Genomic DNA, 23,022 nt, shown 5'->3' with positions numbered 1-23,022 from the left:
TTCTCTAAAGCCTCTTTAGCCTACACACACACACACCTGTCGACATGTGGCAGTAATAGAACCATTCGCAGGGAAATGTGTGATGTGAGTGGTGACTTTCTTACTTCAGCATCAAAGAAATTAAATTGCCATATATATTACAAAAAAATAAGAGTGAAGAGAGCCTACTGTCAGCTGTCCGGCAGTCCAAATATTATTAAATTAAATTTCAGAGGCGAAGTGATGTCTGCAATGTAAATGTAGGCCTATACTGTCCCATTTGGCAAGTGAATTAAATTGAATAACATTTGATTGTGGGTTAATAAATATAGGCCTAGACAAGGAGGTTAAATGGGAGGTTATTGTGCAGTCAAAGTTACCAATACAAGCTAGTTAATTCAGCTTTCTTTCATTGACCGGTTTTATTAGGCAAAATAAATGCAAACGGCACAATGTACAGTCAGGCATTTTTGTCCAAAAAAGGATTTCACCGAAGAAAGACCTTGCGGCCTTGTTTCCATTCGGGTCCTATCCACTCACACATGACATGAATAATATGTTAACACAGTAACAGTAAGTGATATACCATATCGGTCAGGCTGGTATGGTAGGCCTCAGTCCTACCAATATAGGCCTCAGGCCTACCATAGGCCTCAGGCCTACCATTGAGTGGCACATCTATGCACGGAATATCTATGTTCACAGTGAAAGGGGGGTGTTGTTGAGAAGAACCACACGCATATTCACTATGCATATTTAATTTGGGAAACTCAGCCAATGACAGGATCAGTCAGAGATAGCAGATATTTAAAGGCGGAGCCAAATCGCCTGATTGGCTGACTGCAAATTGGCTGGAAGTGAAACGATTGAAAGGATGTTTGTGAAGCATCCCCAGCAATAAAGGTGAAAGTGAGAAACTTCCTTGTTACATTTCTGTCCCCATGTGTCTCTCCGTGCGTCGTAGTGACCCTCAATGTCTCTGTGTTCTTCCCTCTGTCAGATGCTGGGGCCCTTCGGGAGTGCAGATAATTCACTGTCGAGCAGCTGCCAATCGATAGACCAAGCACTGGACAGGTGAGCCATCTTCTCGTCTCATGTGATGCATGTGGTAGTTTGTGCATGGTAAATGCATGAGACAACACTAAAGTGCAAATAAATAGAATAAAATTCAATATATATCGTGGGTTATTAGGTTAATATATAGGGCTACATACAACTTTGAAAGCTCTTAATGGTCTCGCCTAGCTACCTATGCAACATGTTATAATATTATGTATACCGCCACATACTTTAAGATCATCGGGTCGGGGTCTACTGAAGGTGACCCATAAGGTCACCAATGTGAGATCGGGCCTTTGTTGTAAAGGCCCCAATGCTCTGCAACAACCTACCAGAGGAACTGAGGCTAAAGGTGGTTGCACACTGGGCGTGTTTTTCGGAAAACCGATGGAGAAACGCAGCTAAAAATCCTGAAAAACGCGCTTGGTGTGTGGGGACCTTTAACACGTTTTTAATCCGTCCATTTTATAGAATGGCCTTTGTATCACCTTGATTTATATGTGTTTGTTATTTTGCATTTTATACTGTTATTTCATTATTGCATTATTGATATATTCTGTTGTGATTTCTGTTTTGATTGATCAAACCGGTTGTTTCAATCGGCTACTGACGTAGCGATCCACTAGTTAACAAAATCCACACTACACGCCTGGTTAACACACATACACACACTTCATTGAGGGCCCTGGTTAACACACACACACTTCACTAAGGGCCCCTGGTTAACACACTTCACTAAGTGTAGTGACGTTTGTAAACAGTGCTAAAGGCCAGAGTCCCTGACCCTCAGCGTTGCCTGCCGCCTCAGAGGAAATGGAATCAGGTCGCTACGCTGTTACCATGGCAACAGAGCCCTTATCTGGACGCCTGGATTCCACCGTTATCGTACTCCAGAGAGAGAGAGAGAGAGGGGGAGAGAGAGAGCATGTGAGTGGGAGAGAAAGGGGGAGAGAGAGATCACGTGAGTGGAGGGAAGGGAGTAGTAGTAGAGGGAACGAGTAGTAGAGAGAGAGTGGATGAGAGAGAAGTGAGCTGGGGGAAAAAAAGCATGCATAACGAGCATCGGTGAAAGAAAGAGTGAGATGAGATGAGAGAGCGGGAGAGAGAGGAAAGAGGAGTGAGAGAGTGAGAGAGAGTGAGAGAGAGAGAGAGACGGAAACAGCTCTACCTGTGCGAGGCTTATCTGGACTCCAGGCTTCAGAACAATGGCAGGAAGCGAGCGCATGGAACTTTTCCCCCCCCCTGCACGGCATGTGTGTGCCTCTTATCCTGGGTCTCGTGCCCCGCGCCGCCCCGTGGTCAGCAGAGACGTCACTCTGCACGGGGTCGTGGGGGCAGCGGTCCTGCTGCAGACAATCAGAGCCAGCGGGGGGGGGGGGGGGGTAAACTGCTAAAATGCTTGTGCTCACACAGACAGGCGCACACACACGTGAGCGCACGACACACAGTACAATACACAGCAGAATGTGGAGCGTTAATTTAATGTAAAGACAGAACTCTAAGCAGTTACATTTTAACTGCTTGGAGTTCTGCTTGATTTACACTCCACTGTGCAAAGCAGGGTGTGGCGATGCGTCATTAGCGTTGACATACGTACGTACATATGTGCAAATATACTGTGACATATGAATTCCACAAAGGAGTCGGGTCCAAAGATGTGTTTTATTTGGCAAGCGCCACTACTACGAGGTATGAATCAGGCTCTAATACTTATTTTGGTTCTTTTAGCTTGCTGACACTTGCTCCACCGAGCATGTCTAGGTGCTGTGCTGTAAATCCTGCTGCAACAAACAGACAATTAAAATATGATAGCATGCAATTTATATGTTTCTCCAGGCTTTATTGTTCTTCGTTGCTTGTCAAATGTTATGCCAGCGGCTAACTTCACGCAGCCACTGCTTTCTAGATAAGATAATTACTGGCTGAAATAGCCACCCATATTTTTCTCTTCCTTCTTCCATTGTCATTTCAGTCCTCCATTCACACAGAACAACCGTGACAACAATTACCTGAACCTCAACTATGAATACAAAGGTAAGACAGACAGAATAAATGGCTTCAACTGAGGGCCTCTTATAATCTCTTGGGAGTTAAATAACATTTCTTGTGTCCAGTAACTATTCATAATTTGAAGTTAACTGAGTGCGCATGAAGACAAGTTGGTCATAGTTAATTATGAACAAGAGGCTGGATGTGCTGAACTTCAGAGGTGTAACATTTTCTAATTTCTGTACTTCTTTCTTCTACTCCACTACATCTCAGACACAAATATACTTTTACGCCACTATGTAGATTCTGATTATTATTACAAAACCCTTCAGACCAATAAGTCCAGGAGCCAAAGGCAGTTTTTTAGCTGAACGTGGTATTCGCAGGGGTCGTCAATGGGGGGTCCTCAGAGTTACATGTTTGGGGTCCTTTTACCGTCTACTCAGGCATTTGCACCACCCACACTGTTTTTAATTCCGGACATTTACAAAGTATTTCTATATTGCGGTATTGATACTTTTACTTGGGGGAAGAAAAGAAAACTAGTACTTTTTCCACCACTGCTGAACTCCAAAAAGGGGGAAATACGAGGCACAAAAGATTCCAATTTCTGTTGACAGTACTGGGTGGTATTCTTCCAGAGTTTAAACTGCGAGGAGGGGGTGCAAAATGAAGTGCCATTAGTGTATGTTTATTTAATGTTGAGGACAGGCCCCAACAACAATGTTACAGGATGTTACAGAATTGAAAAATGATGCCCTTTTCGAGATAGTCTGATTCTAAGCAAAAGAAGAACATTTTAAGACAACATGACAGGGTCTGATAAAGTCATGGATTCCCTGTCGTGACTTCCCTTCTTGCTTCTTTTTTTTTCTTTTTTTTTACCATTGTCCAAGAAGAATCACAATCGGAAGCATTCAACCAAGCCATTTAAATGGTAAATGTGCCTTTTATATTTTGAATAGGTGTTCCATCACTACCAATCAGATTGCTTCCGTGAAACGACCTGTTGTATAATGAGTCTGACTCAATCCCGCTGTCATGGGTTAAAAATTGATACATAATTACAATACTTATTCAGCCTATTATACCTATTCAGCGTCACCCAGCTTATGTCCAAGTATTCAGAATTCTGATTCTTTTTTCCAATCCCGCACACTGTAAGGGTCCATTTTTAAATGAACACGCAACACAGCCCCTGTGTGTGCGTCATCCTGTCTTGGAGAACACGTATGAAATGGGGCCAGTCTCATCCCAGCGGACAGAAACACTACAGTCAGGGAGCACAGAGAGACCACGGCTAGCTGTTCTTTCTCTCCCAATCTGTCCTCATAGTTTTCTGTCTTTTCTCCTCTAGTGCAGCCATTCCCAAGTAACCTGTGTGTGTGTGTGTGTGTGTGTGTGTGTGGCCTGTAATTACTGGGGCCCACTGGTGGGCTGTCATGATATTGCAAGTGGGCCCCCAAATAATTGGCAAAACACTGATGTTATTGATGATGATATCTCATTAATATAAACTGTTGCTATTTACAGTAGGTCAAGCTTTCACCACCTCATAGCTGTCAATGTTATTTTGCATGGCTGTGTTGTTGAACATACACACGGCTTAACCAGATGATGGTAATATAATAATACTATTATGAAAACTCCTGTCGGGTAGTCGTCATAAGTTGATTTCTCCCTCTGTCATTTCCTCGTATTTCTAGTTTATTTAAATAATGTCATGCAAATTTGTCCACTGCATAGCCTACTACTGCAGGCCTGGTAGATCTAGAAGACATTTAGATTTTTTATGCTCTTGCTACTGAAATGATCGATTTATTTAAATGGAGAAATCCCGTCATTGTCTCCACCAGCCGAAGGCATGGGGAGAGTATGTTTTGCACTCCGTCCGTCCGTCCGTGTGTCCGTCCGTCCGTCCGTGACCAGCTAATCTCAGCCACCGTTAACCCGGTCGATGCCAAATTTTGCACACACACTCCCTGGATGCCAACCATGAACCTCTGCCCCAAACTTTCCAGAACGGCCTGTTATAGCGCCACCAGGAGGCCGCTTTGTGCAAAACAAGTTTTTTCACAGTACACCTACAGATTTTGTCCAAACATCACGCAAATTAGTACACAGTCTCTCTAGAGCCATTCAACGAAACGGGTCTTTCAGATTTCTCAGACTCCATCCTGATTGGTTAAGATTGGCTTCCAAAGTTCACAGGAGTGCTCAGTTTCAAACAAAATGCTGCAAATCATGAACACATCGCGTGATTTCCCTGAAATTGTGCACGCACATTCCCACTAGGCCGAGGACGAAATGCCACATGAACAATTTCAACTCAGCCTCAAGGTGGCGCTATAACTGGCCCAAAAGTGTTTTTACCTCTAACTGCACGGATCTGTGGATAACCTGGTGGAGACCTGTGCCCAGAAGGGCACTTTTTCTAGTTTAATATGCATCTCTATGGGGGATAAGGACAGCCCTGTATGTACTGTACAAGCTCGCAGCACGTCACTTCGCTTGTACGTACATCTGCCATTTGTGAATAAGTTAAGATGATTGCGATGCTATGTTAACCACTTTTGCTGGGGAGGACCCCCTGGCTGGAACCCCCTCAAAGCCCCCCACTTTGAGAAACCAATGGCCAGGCCTAGAAGAAGACATCATCCAGTCTCGTGCCGGTGCACGTGTGTCTCTGGATTCACACATATTGGGCCTTTTTGTGATTTCAAACGCCTGCACACAAACACTCTCGTGTGTGTGTGTGTGTGTGTGTGTGTGTGTGTGTGTGTGTGTGTGTCGCACGCGCTTCCTGCTCGAGGTCTACACAGTATTTGTTTACCATTCCCTGTGTGAGTAGATTTTTCCTCTCCATTCCGCGCTGCCAAAAACACAAAAAATAACTCCCGTCTCCCTGGGATACGGCCACAAAAACACTGCAATGGGAGGCAGTCATCTGACAGAACAGCTGCTTTCAATTGCAAGTGGCTCCTCACAGCTCTCTCATTTGCGTGTGTGTGTGCGCGTGCATGTATGTGTGTGTGCGTGTCGGCCCTCATCTGCGTCAGCAGAGCTCTCCACCTGCCTTTCGTTAGTGTTCCACTGGGCCCACCGCGGTCTCGGGCTTGTGCTCGCTCACACATGCGTCTCTCAATCCTCTAATAGCCGCCTTCCGCTGCGCTCTGCAATCTGAAGTCATTTCTGACGTGGCTGGAAGAATGGATGGAGGTGAAAACTAGGTTCTGTGTCTCTCTCGCGGGGCCGACATGCTTTCTGAACGCGCCGCGGCACGTAGAGTCCTTTTCTAGGTGGTGGTGTGTTGCGCTGGGGTTCTCCAGGGAATACCGTTGTTGTTGTTATCTCTTTACATTTAAATGAACGCGAGATGAGTTATCCGCAATGTGAGAGTCACAGTGAGACAATTGCATGTCATATTTCCCCCCAGTTAATAATCTCATCATGCCTCTCTGCCGCCCGTACAGGTCGACACGGGAAAGGAGGGACTTTCCCTCGACAGTTCCAGTTGCCGAATCGTTGCAAAGATTATGGTGATGGTAAGAGATCATTGTACAGAATAATATACACTGTGATTCTGCTTTATGCTTAGCCGCAGGACCCCAATCTAAAAATATGTCAGAGACTCGTAGCTCGTAGATCCCCACACATCCCCACACAGCCATCAAATAGCTGAGGTATATATAGAGTTAAAGTAGTTATTCATTTTGATGCTATATTAAATAGTTTTGCTGGGGACCCCCTGGAACCCCCTCAACAAGGACCCTCGGACCACATGTTGAGAACCACTGCACTATATAGTATGTTTTTATCTGCAGAGCCATATGGTTCTGCAAATACAAACACACACACACACACACACACACACACACACACACACCCTCACTCACTCTCATGCACACACATGCTCACAGTCTCTCTCTCTCTCTCTCTCTCTCTCTCTCTCATACACACACACACTGCAACCACTCCCATGTTGTTACATTACAGGCAGTCAACTTTAAGTGGTTGATGTGCTCGTTGAACTCCTTGCACAATTAGTGGGATGATATTTATTGCCTACTCGGCATCACAACGCAGTGTTTTCTTATCCTCTCCCACCTGATAACAGATTGGAATTTAAATGGCCGCTCAGTCGCTTTTGCAACTGTGCACTTGCCCTACTTTGTCATACAAGTGTCCCACAAAAGAAGCAAAAATAGCTGAGCTCACAACACACTTTGTAGATCTGCTATTTTTTGCCATTTCTGAATTTGAGTGGTGCCTAACCGCTCCAATGAACAGCTATGGGTGACCTAAAGTGGCGCTGTTGATCAGCGTGGCTGATGTGTAGGCTACACACACACACACACACACACAAACAAACGCACAGACCCTCTTCACCGCTCAGTTCACACGTTGGTGTGATTTTAAGTGAAGAGTCTGTCTGTGGGTTTTGTGAATATTAAACTAATTAAAGTATTAAGAAGAGTTAGTGATAAAATAATAACTACACTGGATCCAATTGGAACACAGGCACTTTTTCTGTTTGATTTGTTACTGTCGTAACTAACTTTCTTGTCCTATACGCCATATTCAAATACGGGCAAGTGCTGAAAGTTTAACCCACTTGGCTAGCCACTGCTAGTTCTCGAGACGTGCAAATCGCAGACGGACATACGAGATTCCATGCATTAACTGTAAGAATGTGTGACATTCTCTACATTAGACTGTGCAAAATGAAATTTAATTGTATTAATTTCACACACACCAAAAAGATACCTATAGTGCAGCTTTAAGTGTTGGCTTGCTGTCTCGGCCAGGCAGCTGCAGCTAGGAGTTGCTTACTCAGAGGCTAACCTTGGCTAGCAGTTTGGCTAGATTTACGTTTCCCCTGCGTTGCACTGAGCCTTGTATAAAAACACAGCACGCTCGCAGCTTCCTGTCTGACAGGAAGTGCAGCGGGAGCTGAGAGAAGCACTCTGCTGTTGCTGCCCTTTGGTCTTGGCCAGTGGTTGGATAGTAACTGACGTACAATGTACATTTACTTAAGTACAATTTTGAGGTTGAGCTATATCTCGGAGGCAATCATTGTAATTTTTATTCCACTACAATTATTTGAAAGTTTCAGTTCTAGCACTAGCTACTTCACAATTAGATTATTATTACAAAGCCCTATTTTAAACATTGTCAATTAGAAAAAATGCCTATCTACAAGCTCACAAAATGCATTTTCTGCTGTTTTCAAAAAGGTTTGACACATTTTAGTACTTACTTTTACTTTTAATGCCAACACTGGTGTACTTTTACTCAAGTAAAAGTTTGAATACAGACCTTTTACTTGCTATTAAAGTAAAAAACAATCTGAGTACTTCTTCCACCACTGATCTTGGCCAAGTGTACTCTCAATCCTTCCCTCCCTGGACAAGGTCTGTGTAATATGTTTATGTACTGTATCATAATGCATGTCAACTGGTATAAAATATGTCCCCTGTAAAAAATATAACATGCCAAGCCTGGGGTGTATATAAAACATATGTACAGTATGTTGCAGGACTTTTACAGTGTTATGTCTGTGCTGTGTGGGTGGTGTGTGATTAAATGGAAAGTGTGTTGAGCGAGTGCCTGTCCATGACTATCACATTTGTGTGTGTGTGTGTGTGTGTGTGTGTGTGTGTGTGTGTGTGTGTGTGTGTGTGTGTGTGTGTGTGTGTGTGTGTGTGTGTGTGTGTGTGTGTGTGTGTGTGTGTGTGTGTGTGTGTGTGTGTGTGTGTGTGTGTGTGTGTGTGTGTGCGCGCGCTGTAGTGTACATTTTTTCACGTCAAGGAACCCACAAAGTTGATATGCATTTGGACAAGGACCCCCATCTGAAAATGTTTTGTGGCAGGGACCACCATAAGCAAAACCTTTCTAAAATAATCGATCCAAAAGCTCACAACGAAAATGGGCTCAAGTGCTCATTTAGCTGGGGACCGCTTGGAACCCACTCTACAACCCCAGGTTCACTTTGAGAACGTTAAAGGTTACTTTAGTAACCACGGTTGTATAAATAAATTGAACGAAATACCTTTCGTTTATGGGTAGGTTTCCTTCAAAACCTAGCTGCAGAACATTATTTTATGTGCTCCCAGGACAGAAAATTCTAGAATTTTGCTGTCCTGGGCTCTTGGGGGTGACGTAGGAAGCTACGCCCACGCCGTATAAAGCGGACGTGGCTACGTCATCCCTCATTCGGAACTTTTCTTCTGCTATAGAGAACAGAAGGGCGTTCCACGAAAGGTATTTCGTTCAATTTATTTATACAACCGTGGTTACTAAAGTAACCTTTAACGTTGTATTAAATAGAAATTTCACGAAATACCTTTCGTTTATGGGACTTTATGAACTCCCGTGAACTCCCTGAACTTCCAGTGGGTCCCAGGTAAGTCTTTTGGGAGGGGCTCGGACCCTTTTAGGTCCAGAACCTAGTCCTTGTGGAGAACAGGAGGCGGCGCTATGCTGCCCTGATGTTCTACTGAGCCGCTGCGCCCAAGACTGCGTGCGCTAACGAAGGCGCAGCCACATCTAGGTTATAGTATGTAGCGAAAGTCGAGGGTGTAGACCAGCTTGCTGCTGTGCAGACTTCCTGAATAGAGACACCCTTGTAGAGTGCCCAGGAAGCTGCCACGCCTCTCGTGGAGTGGGCCCTCAGGGCTTGAGGGGAATCCACTCCTTGGCTAGTGTAGGCCAGACGTATGGCTTCCACTATCCAGTTGGAGATAGTGACCTTCGTGACAGGCTTTCCTTTGGTCCTGGCACCCCAGGACGCAAAGAGTTGGCTTCCTTGTCTGAAGGGAGCCAGTCTATCCACGTATATGCGTAAGGCTCTGACTGGGCAGAGGCAGTTAAGCCTCCTGTCCTCGTCAGAGGCGAACGGCGGGGGGTGGAAAGCCTGAAGGTTCACTGGTACACACACTGAGAGAGCGTTTTTGGGAATGAAGGTGGGGTTTGCTTTTAGGGTGACGTTGGTCGACCCATCATTGAATCTCATGCAGTCTGGAGAGATCGAGAGCGCATGTAGGTCGCTGACCCTTTTCGCCGTCGTGAGGGCGATCAGGAGAGCCACCTTCAAGGTTAGGAGCTTGAGGCTCACTGTTTGTAGTGGTTCAAAAGGTGCTGTAGCCAGAGCCCTTAGAACCAGGGACAAATCCCACGAGGGGACAAGGGATCTGCATGTCCTGTGTTCCCTGCGTACACCCTTCATGAACTGTTTTACCAGCGGGTGTTTCCACACTGTCTGGTTATCAAGGCCCGGGTGGCAGGCGGAAATTGCTGCCAGGTGGACCTTGACTGAGGAGAGGCCTAGACCGTTGTCTAGGAGCTCCTGTAGGAACGTCAGGACGTGGATCACTGAGGCCTGGTAGTGGACAACTTGGTCTGGTCTTCGTGAGCACCACTGCTCGAAGACGCGCCAGGCTGTGTCGTAACGGTCCCTAGTTGACTGGGCCCTGCCTTTTTTAATTGTTTCGATAACGTTCAGAGGTAGGCCCACTGCAGTCAACATCACCCTTTGACGGGCCAGACCCATAGGTCTAGGTCCTGGGGGTGAGGGTGAAAGATCTCCCCTCTCGCTTGGGAGAGGAGATCCGCTCGAAGAGGAATTTTCCACGGCTGGTCGTAGAGGAGGGGGGTTATTTCCGACCTCCAGACCCCCCAGGACGGGGCTATTAGGAGCACCGTCAGACCCTGAGTCCTCACTCTGTCCAGAGTGGGGCTGATGAGGGACAGCGGGGGAAAAGCGTAGAGAAGGGTTTTGGGCCATCGGTGTGACAGAGCGTCTAGCCCCGATGTTGATGGTCCCCTGATTGCGAAGAAGAGGGGACACTTCGTGTTCTCCTCTGTGGCAAAGAGGTCCACCCTGGGTTTCCCAAACCTGCTCCAGACCTGGGACGCTGCATGGGGATGTAGCAACCAGTCTGCGTAGCGGAGAGGTCCTCTGGACAGCAGGTCTGCCCCTGTGTTCAGAAGACCTGGGACGTGACACGCTACTACGGAGAGAAGGCGTGTGTCGGACCACAGGATTAATTTCCGCGCCAGCTGATGAAGACGAGGGGACCTGAGTCCGCCTTGTCTGTTGATGTAGCACATGGCGGTGGTGTTGTCTGTCCTGACTAGGACGTGGCAACCCCGGATGCGCTGCTCGAAGTGTCTCAGAGCGAGGAAGACCGCCATAAGCTCCAAGTAATTTATGTGAAGGGCACGTAGTGGCCCCACCCATAAACCTCTGGCTGTGAATCCTTCCAGCGTGGCTCCCCAGCCTGTCATGCTGGCGTCTGTGGTGACGACTTTCCTGATCAGAGGCTTTCCCATAGGGACGCCCTCTGAGAGGGTTTTTCTGTCTGACCACCATTGAAGGGCTAGTGTGCATTGTGATGTCACTGTTACCTTCTGGTGGCGGCGGTGCATTGGTACATGTAGAGAGCCCATCCATTGTTGGAAAGGTCTCATATGTAGTCTTGCTAGGCGGATTAAATAGACCGCTGAGGCCATTAGCCCCGCCATCCGGAGGCATGCATGAAAAGGAATCGAGCGTCCCCTTTTGAATGATGCCACGCACTGCAATGTTGCCTCTATTCTCTCTCGGCTCAGGCGGGCCGTGTAGGAGATTGAGTTCAGTGTTATGCCTATGAAGTCTATTGACTGCGTCGGCATAAGCATACTCTTCTCGTGGTTTATTAAGAACCCGAGCGAGGCGAGGTGACTGAGCACGCGATGTGTGTGCGACAGTGCTTCTCGTGGAGAGTTTGCAAGTAGAATCCAGTCGTCCACATATGTTGCGAGACGGATTCCTTGCTGTCGCATGGGAGCAATAGCTGCCGCGGTGCATTTTATGAAAACTCTCGGACTCAGAGACATCCCGAAGGGAAGGACTGTGTATTCGTACACTTTTCCTTTGAACCCGAAGCGCAGAAACTTTCTGTGCGGGGGGTAGATCGGAATGTGGAAGTATGCATCTTGCAGATCTATTGACGTAAACCAATCCCCCTCGCGGATTAGGCGCAGGAGGAGTGGTGGTGTCAGCATTTTGAATCGCAGCTTTTTCAAGTGACGGTTCAAGGCTCTGAGGTCTAGAATGGGACGGATTTCCCCCCCCCCCTTTTTCTTTACTAAGAAATAACGGGAGTAGAAACCGTTCATTGATTGATCGGGGGACACCTCTGTGATTGCGCCTTTAAGGAATTGATTTCCTCTTGTAGAATGGCGGCTTTCTGCCCGCTCGCCTCTGAGAAAATAATTCTCCTGGAGGTGGGCGGTTTTGAGGCAAACTGTAGTCTGTATCCTGTCTGAATAGTACGGATGATCCACGGGGAAGCCCCGGATATCCGCCATTGTGACAGATGACGTGACAAAGGGTTCCCTGTGCTCGTCAGCGTGGTGCATTGCCGCCTGCCTAGGGGGAGACTTACCTTGTGTGGAATGTCGCCCTCTAGTGGATTTTCCTGGTAGTGAAGGAAAATTTTGGCGTGGAGCTTCTGGCCTGTGCCAGCTTTTGCTGACACAGTGTGGGTTATCTGTCCCACTGGGCTTTTGCCCTTCAGAGTTGGTTTTATTGTTGTTTTTTTGTGTTTTTGTTTTTTTGTTTTCTTTATTGAACAACTTAAAACAGGCACATGTGGTGAAATGCACATTTGAACAACATTCTGGGTCTGTACAGCAGTGCTCACAGCACTGTGTACAGCCCATTTTAAGCGCTTTAGCGCAGGCTCTGAGGTGAGATCCGTGATCCCCCCCTCTGGCCTTGAACTCTGAATGTGGGGAAGATGACCCGGCCCGGGCAGGTCATTTGCGCTTCCCCTGGCCTCGGCCCCTGGGAGCGCTCTTGGCCTTGTAGGGCGGTGGAGAGGTGCGGCGGTCTGCTCTGCCACGTCCTGCAGGGTGTCGCTGTCTGTCTCCGCTCCGGTCCTGGGACCTGGGTTTGTCGTCAGCCTTGGCCTTCCAGGGTGCCTTCTTGGCCTTGGAGCGGCCTGCCGGGGTAGCCTGTTTGGCCAGTGGCTCGAGCGCCTTCATGGTTTTGGTGGAGGCCTCGAGCTGCTGAATGGACTCTGACATTTTGGACAGTGCGTCCTTAAACATGTTGTCTGGGTGGATATTTCCAGCCACAAACTCTTTCTTTGTCTCAAGAGAGATGGCGGTGGTCTGATCGACCCAACGCCATCTCTCCTGGAGGATGGAGCACGCCATGGCCTTGGCGTTGTGGTGAGTGGTGTTCCTCTGGAGAGTAGCCATCTCGTGGTTCAAGCGGCGTAGCTCTGCCAGGTCCTCGGGCAGTTCCGCCATCAGGACAGGAGCGGACTTCTGTCCCATCTCAATGAGGAGGCGCTTGGTAGAACCTTGGAGAAGTGCTCCTGCGTTGAGAGCGCTTGCCGTGAGGGACATGTGTCCGTACTGCCACTTGTTTATTTTTGAGGCCTCCTTCACACTGCTGGACAGGAGCTGAGGGTCCTTAGAGTGGTGGTCCACTCGAGGAGCTGCCGGGTTGGCCAGGTAGGCCGCAATGGCCGTGTCCATCTTTGGCATGACGTTCAAGGCGAGGTCTACCTGGCTCTGATGTGGGACGTCGTGGGGCCCCTTCACGCTGGCCCTGGGAAGTTCCACCATCAGGAGAGGTTTGTCCCAGGCGTGCCTCATGGCGCCCTCGAAGCCCGTGGCTAGAGGGATCCTCTGTCTTTTAGGTGCAGTGGGGGGGGCGGAGTCAGCAGTCATGCCGTCCCATGGTTTTACCTCGACAGTTGAGGTAGGCCATATGTGGCCGCACCGTGTGGAGGCCCTCTTGTAAATATCATAGATGTTGGATTCATCCATGGGGAGTGTAGGGGGCGGGGACGCTTTCTGGCGCTCCCCTGTATCCATAACGTCCAGGTCGTCGAGGCGGCGACGACGGAAGCCGCTGCGGTGAACGGGGGAGAGATCCTCAAGGTCATCTTCCTCATCAGAGTAGGCCTCGTCCAGGACGCGGTAGGCCTTGAATTGCTCCTGGTAGGAAGGGAGCTCGTCATCACGAAGCTCCCCTTCCTCCCTGGTGGACCGATGCTCACGTCTGGGAGACATCGGGCGGTCTGGGGAGGGGTCCAGGCGGTCCACCATGTAGCTGGGTGCAGCAGCAGGCTGCCTGCGTCTAGCTGCTTGTCTGGGTGGGCACTCAATGGTGGCCTGCACAACGTGCTGTCGTGCGGAGGCCCTGGGTCTCCCTCCATAAGCCTCGTCAGCCATGGCTGCAGAAGCTGTTGTAGCATACCTGTCACGACTATCGTCGGAGGGTGGTGCTCTTGAAGAGGAGGCTTCGGCTGGGGCTCTGTTGCCCACGTAGTCGAGCCTCTGTCTTGGGGTAGGTCGTTGTCCCTGCCCGGTGAATTGCTGCCGAGCTCGTCTCGGGGGAGGAGGAGCAGGAGAGGAGCTCCTATCGGAGCTTCCTTCCAGGCAGCCCCGGGCTCTGAACGCTTCGTAATACTTTTCGACACGTTTGAGCCTGCTGGCTAGGATATCGTCGTCCATTTTCTCACAATGGAGACAAATGGGACCGGTTTCCTCCAAGACGTCACGGGTGTGACTAATGCCGAGGCAATACATACATTCGGGATGGCCGTCTCTTCCCGACATGGTGTTCCCGCACCCGTAGGTGACGCAGGTCTTTTGTTGAATTTCAACCGGTACCTGGGTTCGGCGCCGGCGTCTTTCCTCGGGCTGGGGTTCCCTCGGCAGCGACATGGTTGCTTGTCGAGAGAGGAGTCCGAGTCATTAACACCCACAGGTTTATATTCCTCGTGGTGTGTTTGAAGAGAATACCACAGGCGTAGCTGCCTAGTAGCGCGAAGCTAACTATCGATAGCTTTAGGCTAACAAAGCTAGCTTAGCTAGAGAGAAAAAGGCGCGAGCTACTTTTTTCAAGCAACAAGTTGGCTAAAACTCAGTGTAGTAGTTCGGCTTTTTCCTCGAGAAGAAAATTCTTCTGTTTTGCTTCGAGAGTGTGCCAGAGATCTCACGGTCCTAAAGAATTAGTCTCTCGGCCGAATTTATGAGATATATGACCCTGCACACACTGTGGAAGTTTAAAGTTCGTTCTATCAGCATAGCAGAAGAAAAGTCGAGTGAGGGATGACGTAGCCACGTCCGCTTTATACGGCGTGGGCGTAGCTTCCTACGTCACCCCCAAGAGCCCAGGACAGCAAAATTCTAGAATTTTCTGTCCTGGGAGCACATAAAATAATGTTCTGCAGCTAGGTTTTGAAGGAAACCTACCCATAAACGAAAGGTATTTCGTGAAATTTCTATTTAATACAACCACCACAGCTGTTCTCAAAGTGGGGTGCATGGACCCACAGGGTTCCAAATTTGTAACTCAGAGTAATGGGGGTCCCTGAAATAAAATATACTCTGCTATGGATCAGTGGTTCCCCACATGATTTTTTGGGGGGTCCCCAAATGACAGTGAAGTAATAATTTAAGGACTTTTAAGACATTTTTAACAAAGAAAAGAAAAAAGATCATTACTGCATCAAAAGTAATCGACAAGCTATGTTGGCCAAACATTAGCCAAATTGTCAAATAATATAGAGGCAATTTGAAAATAGCCGATCTACAAGCTCACAATGCCTCACAATGTTTCGAGCTTGTAGGTCTGCTATTTTTCCACAATATTTATCTGTTGGAACAGATTCAGAATAAAAATAGCAGAAATAGATTGTAGGTCATTATTCTTCTATTCATATTTCTGCTATTTTTGGAAAGAAAATAACATTTAAATTTAAATGTCAGTGATTTCTTTGTATATTTAGGTTATTTGTCATATCTTCCCTGTGCAATTTGTGTTTACGAAGCCTGAAAAGCAAAATACTAATTGTAACGTTCCAATGTTCACTGCAAAAAAGGAAAAAATACTCGTTAATCGTTATTATTTGTGTGGCAATTGATCGTCAACTTAAAATTGTAACGGCGACGGCCCTAATCACATGTCGTGGTGTGTTCTCAGGTCGTAGGACCTTCCCTCGGAGCTTCATGCCCCAGGAGAACCTGTTCCAGCTGGTTCCGTCCAGCCGCACACGCAGCTACAACGGAGACAGCACTCTGCAGTACAGCGACCTGCGCACACTGGGCCGCGCCGCGGACAAGAGCTGCCCGCGGAGCAGCGGGGCGGCCAAATGTGAGTGGAGTTGTGGGTGTGACCTTTTAACGCCATAAATATAAAATAAAAAAACACATACCGTATGTAGTGGCTGCCTTTTTAGTGCTTTCATAAATATAAATAATATTTGTCATTTCCACAGTATTGCCTGCCAGGTGTTCCAGGTACAGCCTTAGGTTGTAGAATATTTGAATAGTTGACTAATGGGTACAGTACTTTCAGTAGTAAAGTAAAATTCAACGTCATTACCTTCCATGATCTGTAGCGTTACGTAGCACATGCTGTTTCTTTGAATTATTGAGGTTGTTTCCAAAGTTGTCGTCAGTACTTACACATGTCACCATCTTGAATGATCTTTGTAAAGTAGATTAAATTGCTGCCAGAAATCAAGTATGTTATGAAATTTAGCACAGCTCAGCCACTCTGTCTGATTGCGGTCGACATGTCGGACGCCTGCGCCTTTCTCTTACTCTCTCCCACACACAACGTTCCCGTCTAAACCTCCAGCCATCGGTAACCTCTGATAATACCGCCACAGAGTGTCAGGATGCCTTTGGCATGCGTGGATGAGAGTTGCTTCATGTGGAGTAGACTTCTTTTTAAGGTTTCGACAAGTCGTCGCTGAGGTCTACAGTCTGTGCTGAACACATTTTGAATCAGTTGTTTGGGATTTTCCCCCCTCCTTAATAGAGTCATCCGAGAAGGGCTCTGCGGTTGGGAATTACAAATGTGGTGGATTTTGACGTCTGGTCTCGGGTGAAGTTTACTGCGTTGAGTTAAGAGTCGGGTCTTGCAGCGGTTGTCGACGGCTGCCTTTAGCTTTAGTGTTTGTCTTTAACCAGTATATCACGGTGGGTTTTTCTCTGACTCTGTGGATTTGGTAACAAAATGAATAAGTGGTGGAGTTGTCAGCGTCTGGTGTTGTGTTTCTACAGCTCCACGGGCGCCGGTGAACTGGCGACAGGGAAAGCTGCTGGGGCGAGGGGCGTTTGGGGAGGTCTACCTCTGCTATGACGCGGACACAGGCCGCGAGCTAGCCGCCAAGCAGGTGCCCTTTGATCCCGACTGTCAAGACACCAGCAAGGTGAGAGAGAGCGTCCGGAGGACAACCTACATCTGTTTGCAATATATGTATCTGGCTGCACATAGGGTGTACTGTATAGGTTGTTGTGGTGGTGTAGAATTTAGCAGAAGGTGAATTATGAATGTACCATACATTGCTCTGCCTTTCCAAATATCTCACAACAACCCTTCTTTCTCTTTTTGTGTTTCTGTTGGTCTGTCTACTCTTGCTCTCTCTCTTTCTATCTCTCTCTCTCTCACTTTCTGCCTGTTGGTCTGTCTACTTTCTCTCTCTAGGAGGTGAATGCTCTGGAGTGTGAGATACAGCTCTTGAAGAACCTGCATCACGAGCGAATCGTCCAATACTACGGCTGTCTGCGGGACCTGGAACAAAGGAAACTCACCATCTTCGTGGAGTTTATGCCCGGGGTGTGTATTTGGGCAGGGCGCACATTGTTTATGAAATACATATTTAACTCGTTTTATGACTTTCTGCATTACCACACCATGGACTGCAGTTTGTGTTTCACATTAAACTGTGTTCCCTGGTGATTAAAGGAGGACTGGATAGTTTGTATAACCCAAGTAGAGGTACTCTTACAATCCCACCACATCTGCGGAAGATAAATGTCGTTGAAGTCAGCACAACAGCTCTGTTTATGAGGTCATTTTCCCCCTTATACGAGCGTCTTAACGAGACTCTGTCGCCCGCGGCCCATGTCACTGGTCCTGTTTTCCTTTTCTTTCCCTTTTTTTGTTTCAGAGCAGCATTAAGTGTCTTAGTCACGCATTGTGTGGAAATTGGAAATGTTTATATTTCGCTGCAGCTTGCTGGCAGAGGGGAGCGGGGGCGGACAGGGCCCTCAGCCAAGTCTGGTGTTCCGCTGTGTAGGCCGCTTGAGCCCCGGGTCGGCCTGGCCGCTGCTGTCACCCGATAAGCAAGGGACAGGGCCCTGGAGGGGTGCCGACAGTCCCCAAAGAGAGCTGTGTGAAGTAATTGAGCCGTCTTGCGCCTCGAGAGCTTAGAAGTGTGGAGGGAGAAGTTACGATACGGACGACGGGGCCTTTCTTTTGTTTTCACGGCCCAGGGCCCAAAAGTGCGTCACAGGTGTTACTGGAGCACAGGGGTCTGCTCGGGGCAGTTTCCCCGCAAGGAGATGAAAACAGGAAATCAAGGGAAATGCAGTTGAAGGCACTGAGGGCTAAAAAACTTTGGTTGAGGCATTGGTTTAGAGTATTTTTAAGTATCTTGTTTTGCAGTTGAAACCTGGCTCAAAAGCCGCTCAAAAACTGAACTAAACAAAAACATCTCGTTTGCAAGTTGTCTGTGTTGTTGATGTCCAAGCATGCGATGCTTGAACAAATCACTAAACTGGCAATGGAAAATCTTGTAAGCTGCCATTTAAACATTTTAATTCCAGTAAACATCTCGCCTCAAAAACAAGACATCCCATCCCATCCTCTACAATAGAGCTGACCGTGTAAAATAACACAAAGATGTGGAAATGTACAGAAGATTATCTCTCTCTGACCGTGTTATCTTCTTTCTCTCCAGGGTTCTATAAAGGACCAGCTAAAGGCCTACGGAGCGCTGACGGAGAAGGTGACGAGGAGATACACCAGACAAATCCTCCAGGGCGTCTTCTATCTGCACAGCAATATGATTGTCCACAGAGACATCAAAGGTAACACCAAAACCGGTTTCAGACCACCAGTGAGAATGAAACTGAGATTGAGTTTCACTTGCGGTTTTGAACCATAGCCGGAGGGTGTGCAGCACCACCCACACATGGGCAGGGAAAATGGACTATAACTATACTGAAGAATACTAGTATAGACGGATACAGGATAGGTGGGCACTAATTACATCCGGGCACCTTGATGTAAAATTGGTTAATTATCACTTTGGAAATAATTGCCAATTTAACCCCTAGGCGCCCACTCTTCCTAGGTGCCCACCTATTCTGTTACCCTATATCATGGGTTTTCAACAGGTGGTCCGTGGACCACTGGTGGTCTGTGGAGGTATTGCATGTGGTCCCTGACCATGCATTTAGTAATGTAGGATTGTTTTAAATGTTCTTTCCACTAGTTGAGAAACCGTGAACTTGGTTGGAGTTGGAGTTGGAGTTCAAGAAATACAACAGAAAAAGGGAGTTAGTTAGAATCTCAAGAAGGGGGAAGTGCACCGGATTGTCTGGTTGAGTTATTATTAGGACATTTTACCAGTTAACGGTTGAGAAATAGTGGGATGTATACACATGGATAGATGGATGGATAGCACTAATCTTAGCCCATATCCCCACCCAACACAATAGTGGTCCCCAGGTTGATTCTAAGTCAGGGTGGTGGTCCCTGGTTCACAATCAGTTGAAAACCCCTGCCCTATATAGACTTGTGTGACAATATAGTATTAGCATGAGCTACAATAGTCTCGCTAGCATGCTATATAGGGGAGAGGTTGGGGTGGCTCAACTTTGGTAGAGTGGCTGCTTGGGAATCAGAAGGTACTCTGTTCGATCCCCAGCTCCCCCTGGGCTAGTGTCAAAGTGGCGTTGAGCAAGACACTGATCACCTGGTCGGTGCCTTGCATGGTTTTTGCCTCCGCCGCGCACGTTGTTGTGTGAATGTGTGTGTGAATGGGTGAATGTTAGGCACGTTGTAAAGTGTTTTGGATCAGTGCTATATATTTATATTTATATACAATTTACCTTTCGTGATCCCATGCTAATGTTTTATTTAACGACCCATTAAAACCGGTAAAGCATCGGCCATTCTAGATTTGAGCTATTATATAATTGGCTGGCTATTAAAAATTAGCAGATATTACAAGCTTTTAGGTCTGTTATTTTTGCAAATTGCTGGACCGATCAGTAGAAAACGTATTGTGCACACTGCCAGTAGGCCACAGAAAAAACGCCTACTATTTTGTTTTTCACATTATAGTTTATACGTTTTGGTATAAAAACCGAAGTGATGAGTCAGTGAACTCGCCGAACCTGACTCCGCGCCTGACACTACTACTGTATAGTTACAGTGGTTCTCAACCTTTTTTAGGCTGTGACCTCCCCGGAAAAAATAAATATATATATATATTTGAACTGGGGACCCCCCACCCTGACGAGCACTTGGAATTGTAAGACTGAGGCATGCATGACATTTTGTTTGACTTGGTTGCAAAGATGAATATTGTGAAAATAGAAGATCTACAAGCTCACAACGCACGCAGAGCTATTTTCGAAATGTTCACATCTTTCTGTTTCTCATATTATTTGACCAATTTGGCCAATGTTTGATCAGTCTTTACTCTTTATAAAGTGTATAGCATAGTTTGTTGATTACTTTCGATGCAGCAATGGCCTTATTGTCTTTTTTCTCTAAATTCTTTTGTTGAGGTATTAAAAGGGTCTTAAAACTCCCGACCCACAGCCTGGGCCGTGGCTCAGCGGTCCAGGCACCTTGGCCGGTAGCCCAAGTCTGGCAGTGTGCCGCGGATTCGACTCCCGATCCCGATGGCCTTTACTGCATGTCACTCCCCCATCTCTCTCCCCCATTTCCTGTCAGCCTACTGTCTGTCCCTCTATAAAAAATGTAAAATAAAGGCGAAAGCCGCAAAAAAATAAACATTTAAAAACTCCAGACCCACAGGTTGAGAACCACCGCTGTAGGAGACGGGTGTGCTTTTTGCTGCTTGCATTTGGAAAAGGCCACAGCCTATACGTACGTTATACGTATTCCTTTTCATTCAGAATGACATTACCTCATGGTTATTTATGTCTGTATACTGGGAAAATGTACTGGAAAAAAAGGTTGCTATTTAAAACTCCAGGGGCCATTTTTGGATGCATATGTTTATCAAGCCGTTGGTTACTTTAAGCTGTTGAAATGGACTGGTCTGAAAATGTTTTGAACACTGGATGGAAAGCCTTTGGTATGGTTTGGCTGCCCAGTGCCCACAATGTTGGACCCGCTGGTTTCATTGAATCCACAGGAAATACTGTCTGGGGAACAAGATGGTATAATGTGCTTTTCAATCAGTGCTGTGAGCATGCCTGCGGGTGGGATTTTCCACTTACTGTAGCGATGTGCTTTATGTGTAATATACAGCTGTGTGTGTGTGTGTGTGTGTGTGTGTGTGTGTGTGTGTGTCTGTCTGTGTGTGTGTGTGTGTGTGTGTGTGTGTGTACAGTGCACACACACACACACGCTCAAACTTCCTCACTGCGCTGGTCTGTCTGTACACATTAATGAAGCTGTCGGCGCATACGGTATTTGCATAGCACTCCACGTCGCCACCATAAGCTCTCTCAGTGTACGGCACAGGGTGTGATAGGCTGTGTGAACGACACACTCGAGAGCCAAGAGCCAATGGAAACATCGAATGCTTGAGCTGAAGCGCTTCCCGTCCTCCCAACAATGAATGGGAGAGTCTTGCTGCTTTTGTGACCAGGCTGAGCATGTGAGAAATTAAGAATGATTTGGTTTGGAATCCAGCATACAGTACATTCTAGTACTGTAAGTGGGATATAGGGACCCTCTGGGGTTATCTGAGGAGGCTCCAAAAGGTCTCTGAGAGTGTGCAAAGGGATTATGGGTCCATTTGGTTTCCTTTGTACACTCTCTCAAGAGTTATGGTGGTCCTTGAAATTCAAAGGTTTTAAGAACCATCCTCTCTCTCTCTCTCCTTTTAATGGGTGTGGAGGGTGAGTGGTTGGCGTTTATTAGTCACCGATCAAACAAGTGGAGGTCCTGCAGGAAGTAGCGTAGACATTATGTTGGAAAACTACTGAGGATGGAGGAGTCGGCGGGGGTCCCTGTCAATACTGCACGTTGACATGTGCGTGTGGCACACTCACAGATAGATGAGGCATTCATTTCCCCACTTGAGGGTCTTCAACAACAGATACCGCGGAAAATTTCCACAATGCTCTGTTGTTGTTCCTCACTATATGCACTCATCTTAGCGAGGAGGAAAAGTTCTGTTATTACTGTGTATGTCCTTTCCGTTACCCTGACAACAGCTTTTAAGCTCGGTTGCAGTACTGTACTACACGTTTGAAGTGAATGAGGAGGGATGGGACCATGTAGAGAGAAGATCAAAGTAGCCACGCACTGACTCGTAGATTCAGCGCCAGTGTCTTTACATCAAACGGAGATATTGGCCGGTTCACCGCAGCTATGAGTGTACTTTGATCTTCTCTCAGAATCGCACCTGCGGCCAGCACCTCATGAGCGACCGGTGCTGCGTTCACACGGGCAGATGATACGGTCTTAACATAAAATTTCAAAAAAAGCCAGCGAAATGAAAATGCAAAGATACATCAGACGTTCTGCTGCAAAAGCTACACAGCTACAACAACAATGCCAACATGACAGCAAAAACATAAATAGATAAATATGTTAAAATAAAAAGGTTGACAGTCCCTCAGAGTGCTCTCGAATAACTGGCCCCCTTTTTCTTTTCTTTTTCTTTCTGTCCTCCAGGGGCTAACATCCTGAGAGACTCCTCCGGGAACGTGAAGCTGGGAGACTTTGGAGCCAGCAAACGCATCCAGACCATTTGCATGTCTGGCACAGGCATCAAGTCTGTCACTGGCACCCCCTACTGGATGTCACCGGAAGTCATCAACGGAGAGGGCTATGGACGCAAAGCGGATGTATGGTAAGCAGTGGTGGAAGAAGTACTCACTTTTATTTTTACTTGAGTAGAAGTATCAATACTGCAATGTTGAAATATTCCGCCCAGTATTCCAAATTTACTTCAAAAAATATTTTGAAAAAAGCTACAA

At 47.1% G+C, this 23,022-nt stretch overlaps 1 protein-coding gene across 2 annotated transcripts in view; it reads left to right on the top strand.

The window, feature by feature from the left end:
* The window catches only part of map3k22 (mitogen-activated protein kinase kinase kinase 22), a 70,276-nt gene that overhangs the window by 43,381 nt on the left and 3,873 nt on the right, over window positions 1-23,022 (top strand). For both annotated transcript variants that reach the window (XM_083778038.1, XM_083778037.1), the window contains 8 exons: window positions 980-1,053; window positions 3,011-3,072; window positions 6,501-6,572; window positions 16,019-16,189; window positions 17,107-17,255; window positions 17,531-17,662; window positions 18,789-18,918; window positions 22,718-22,895. In XM_083778038.1, the coding sequence (XP_083634164.1) occupies window positions 980-1,053; window positions 3,011-3,072; window positions 6,501-6,572; window positions 16,019-16,189; window positions 17,107-17,255; window positions 17,531-17,662; window positions 18,789-18,918; window positions 22,718-22,895 (968 nt within the window). The remainder of the gene's footprint in view (window positions 1-979; window positions 1,054-3,010; window positions 3,073-6,500; window positions 6,573-16,018; window positions 16,190-17,106; window positions 17,256-17,530; window positions 17,663-18,788; window positions 18,919-22,717; window positions 22,896-23,022) is intronic.

This window comes from Protomyctophum parallelum (assembly GCF_964188405.1).
Source record: "Protomyctophum parallelum genome assembly, chromosome: 12".
Lineage (NCBI taxonomy): Eukaryota > Metazoa > Chordata > Actinopteri > Myctophiformes > Myctophidae > Protomyctophum > Protomyctophum parallelum.
This window is presented reverse-complemented; position numbering and strand designations above follow the sequence as displayed.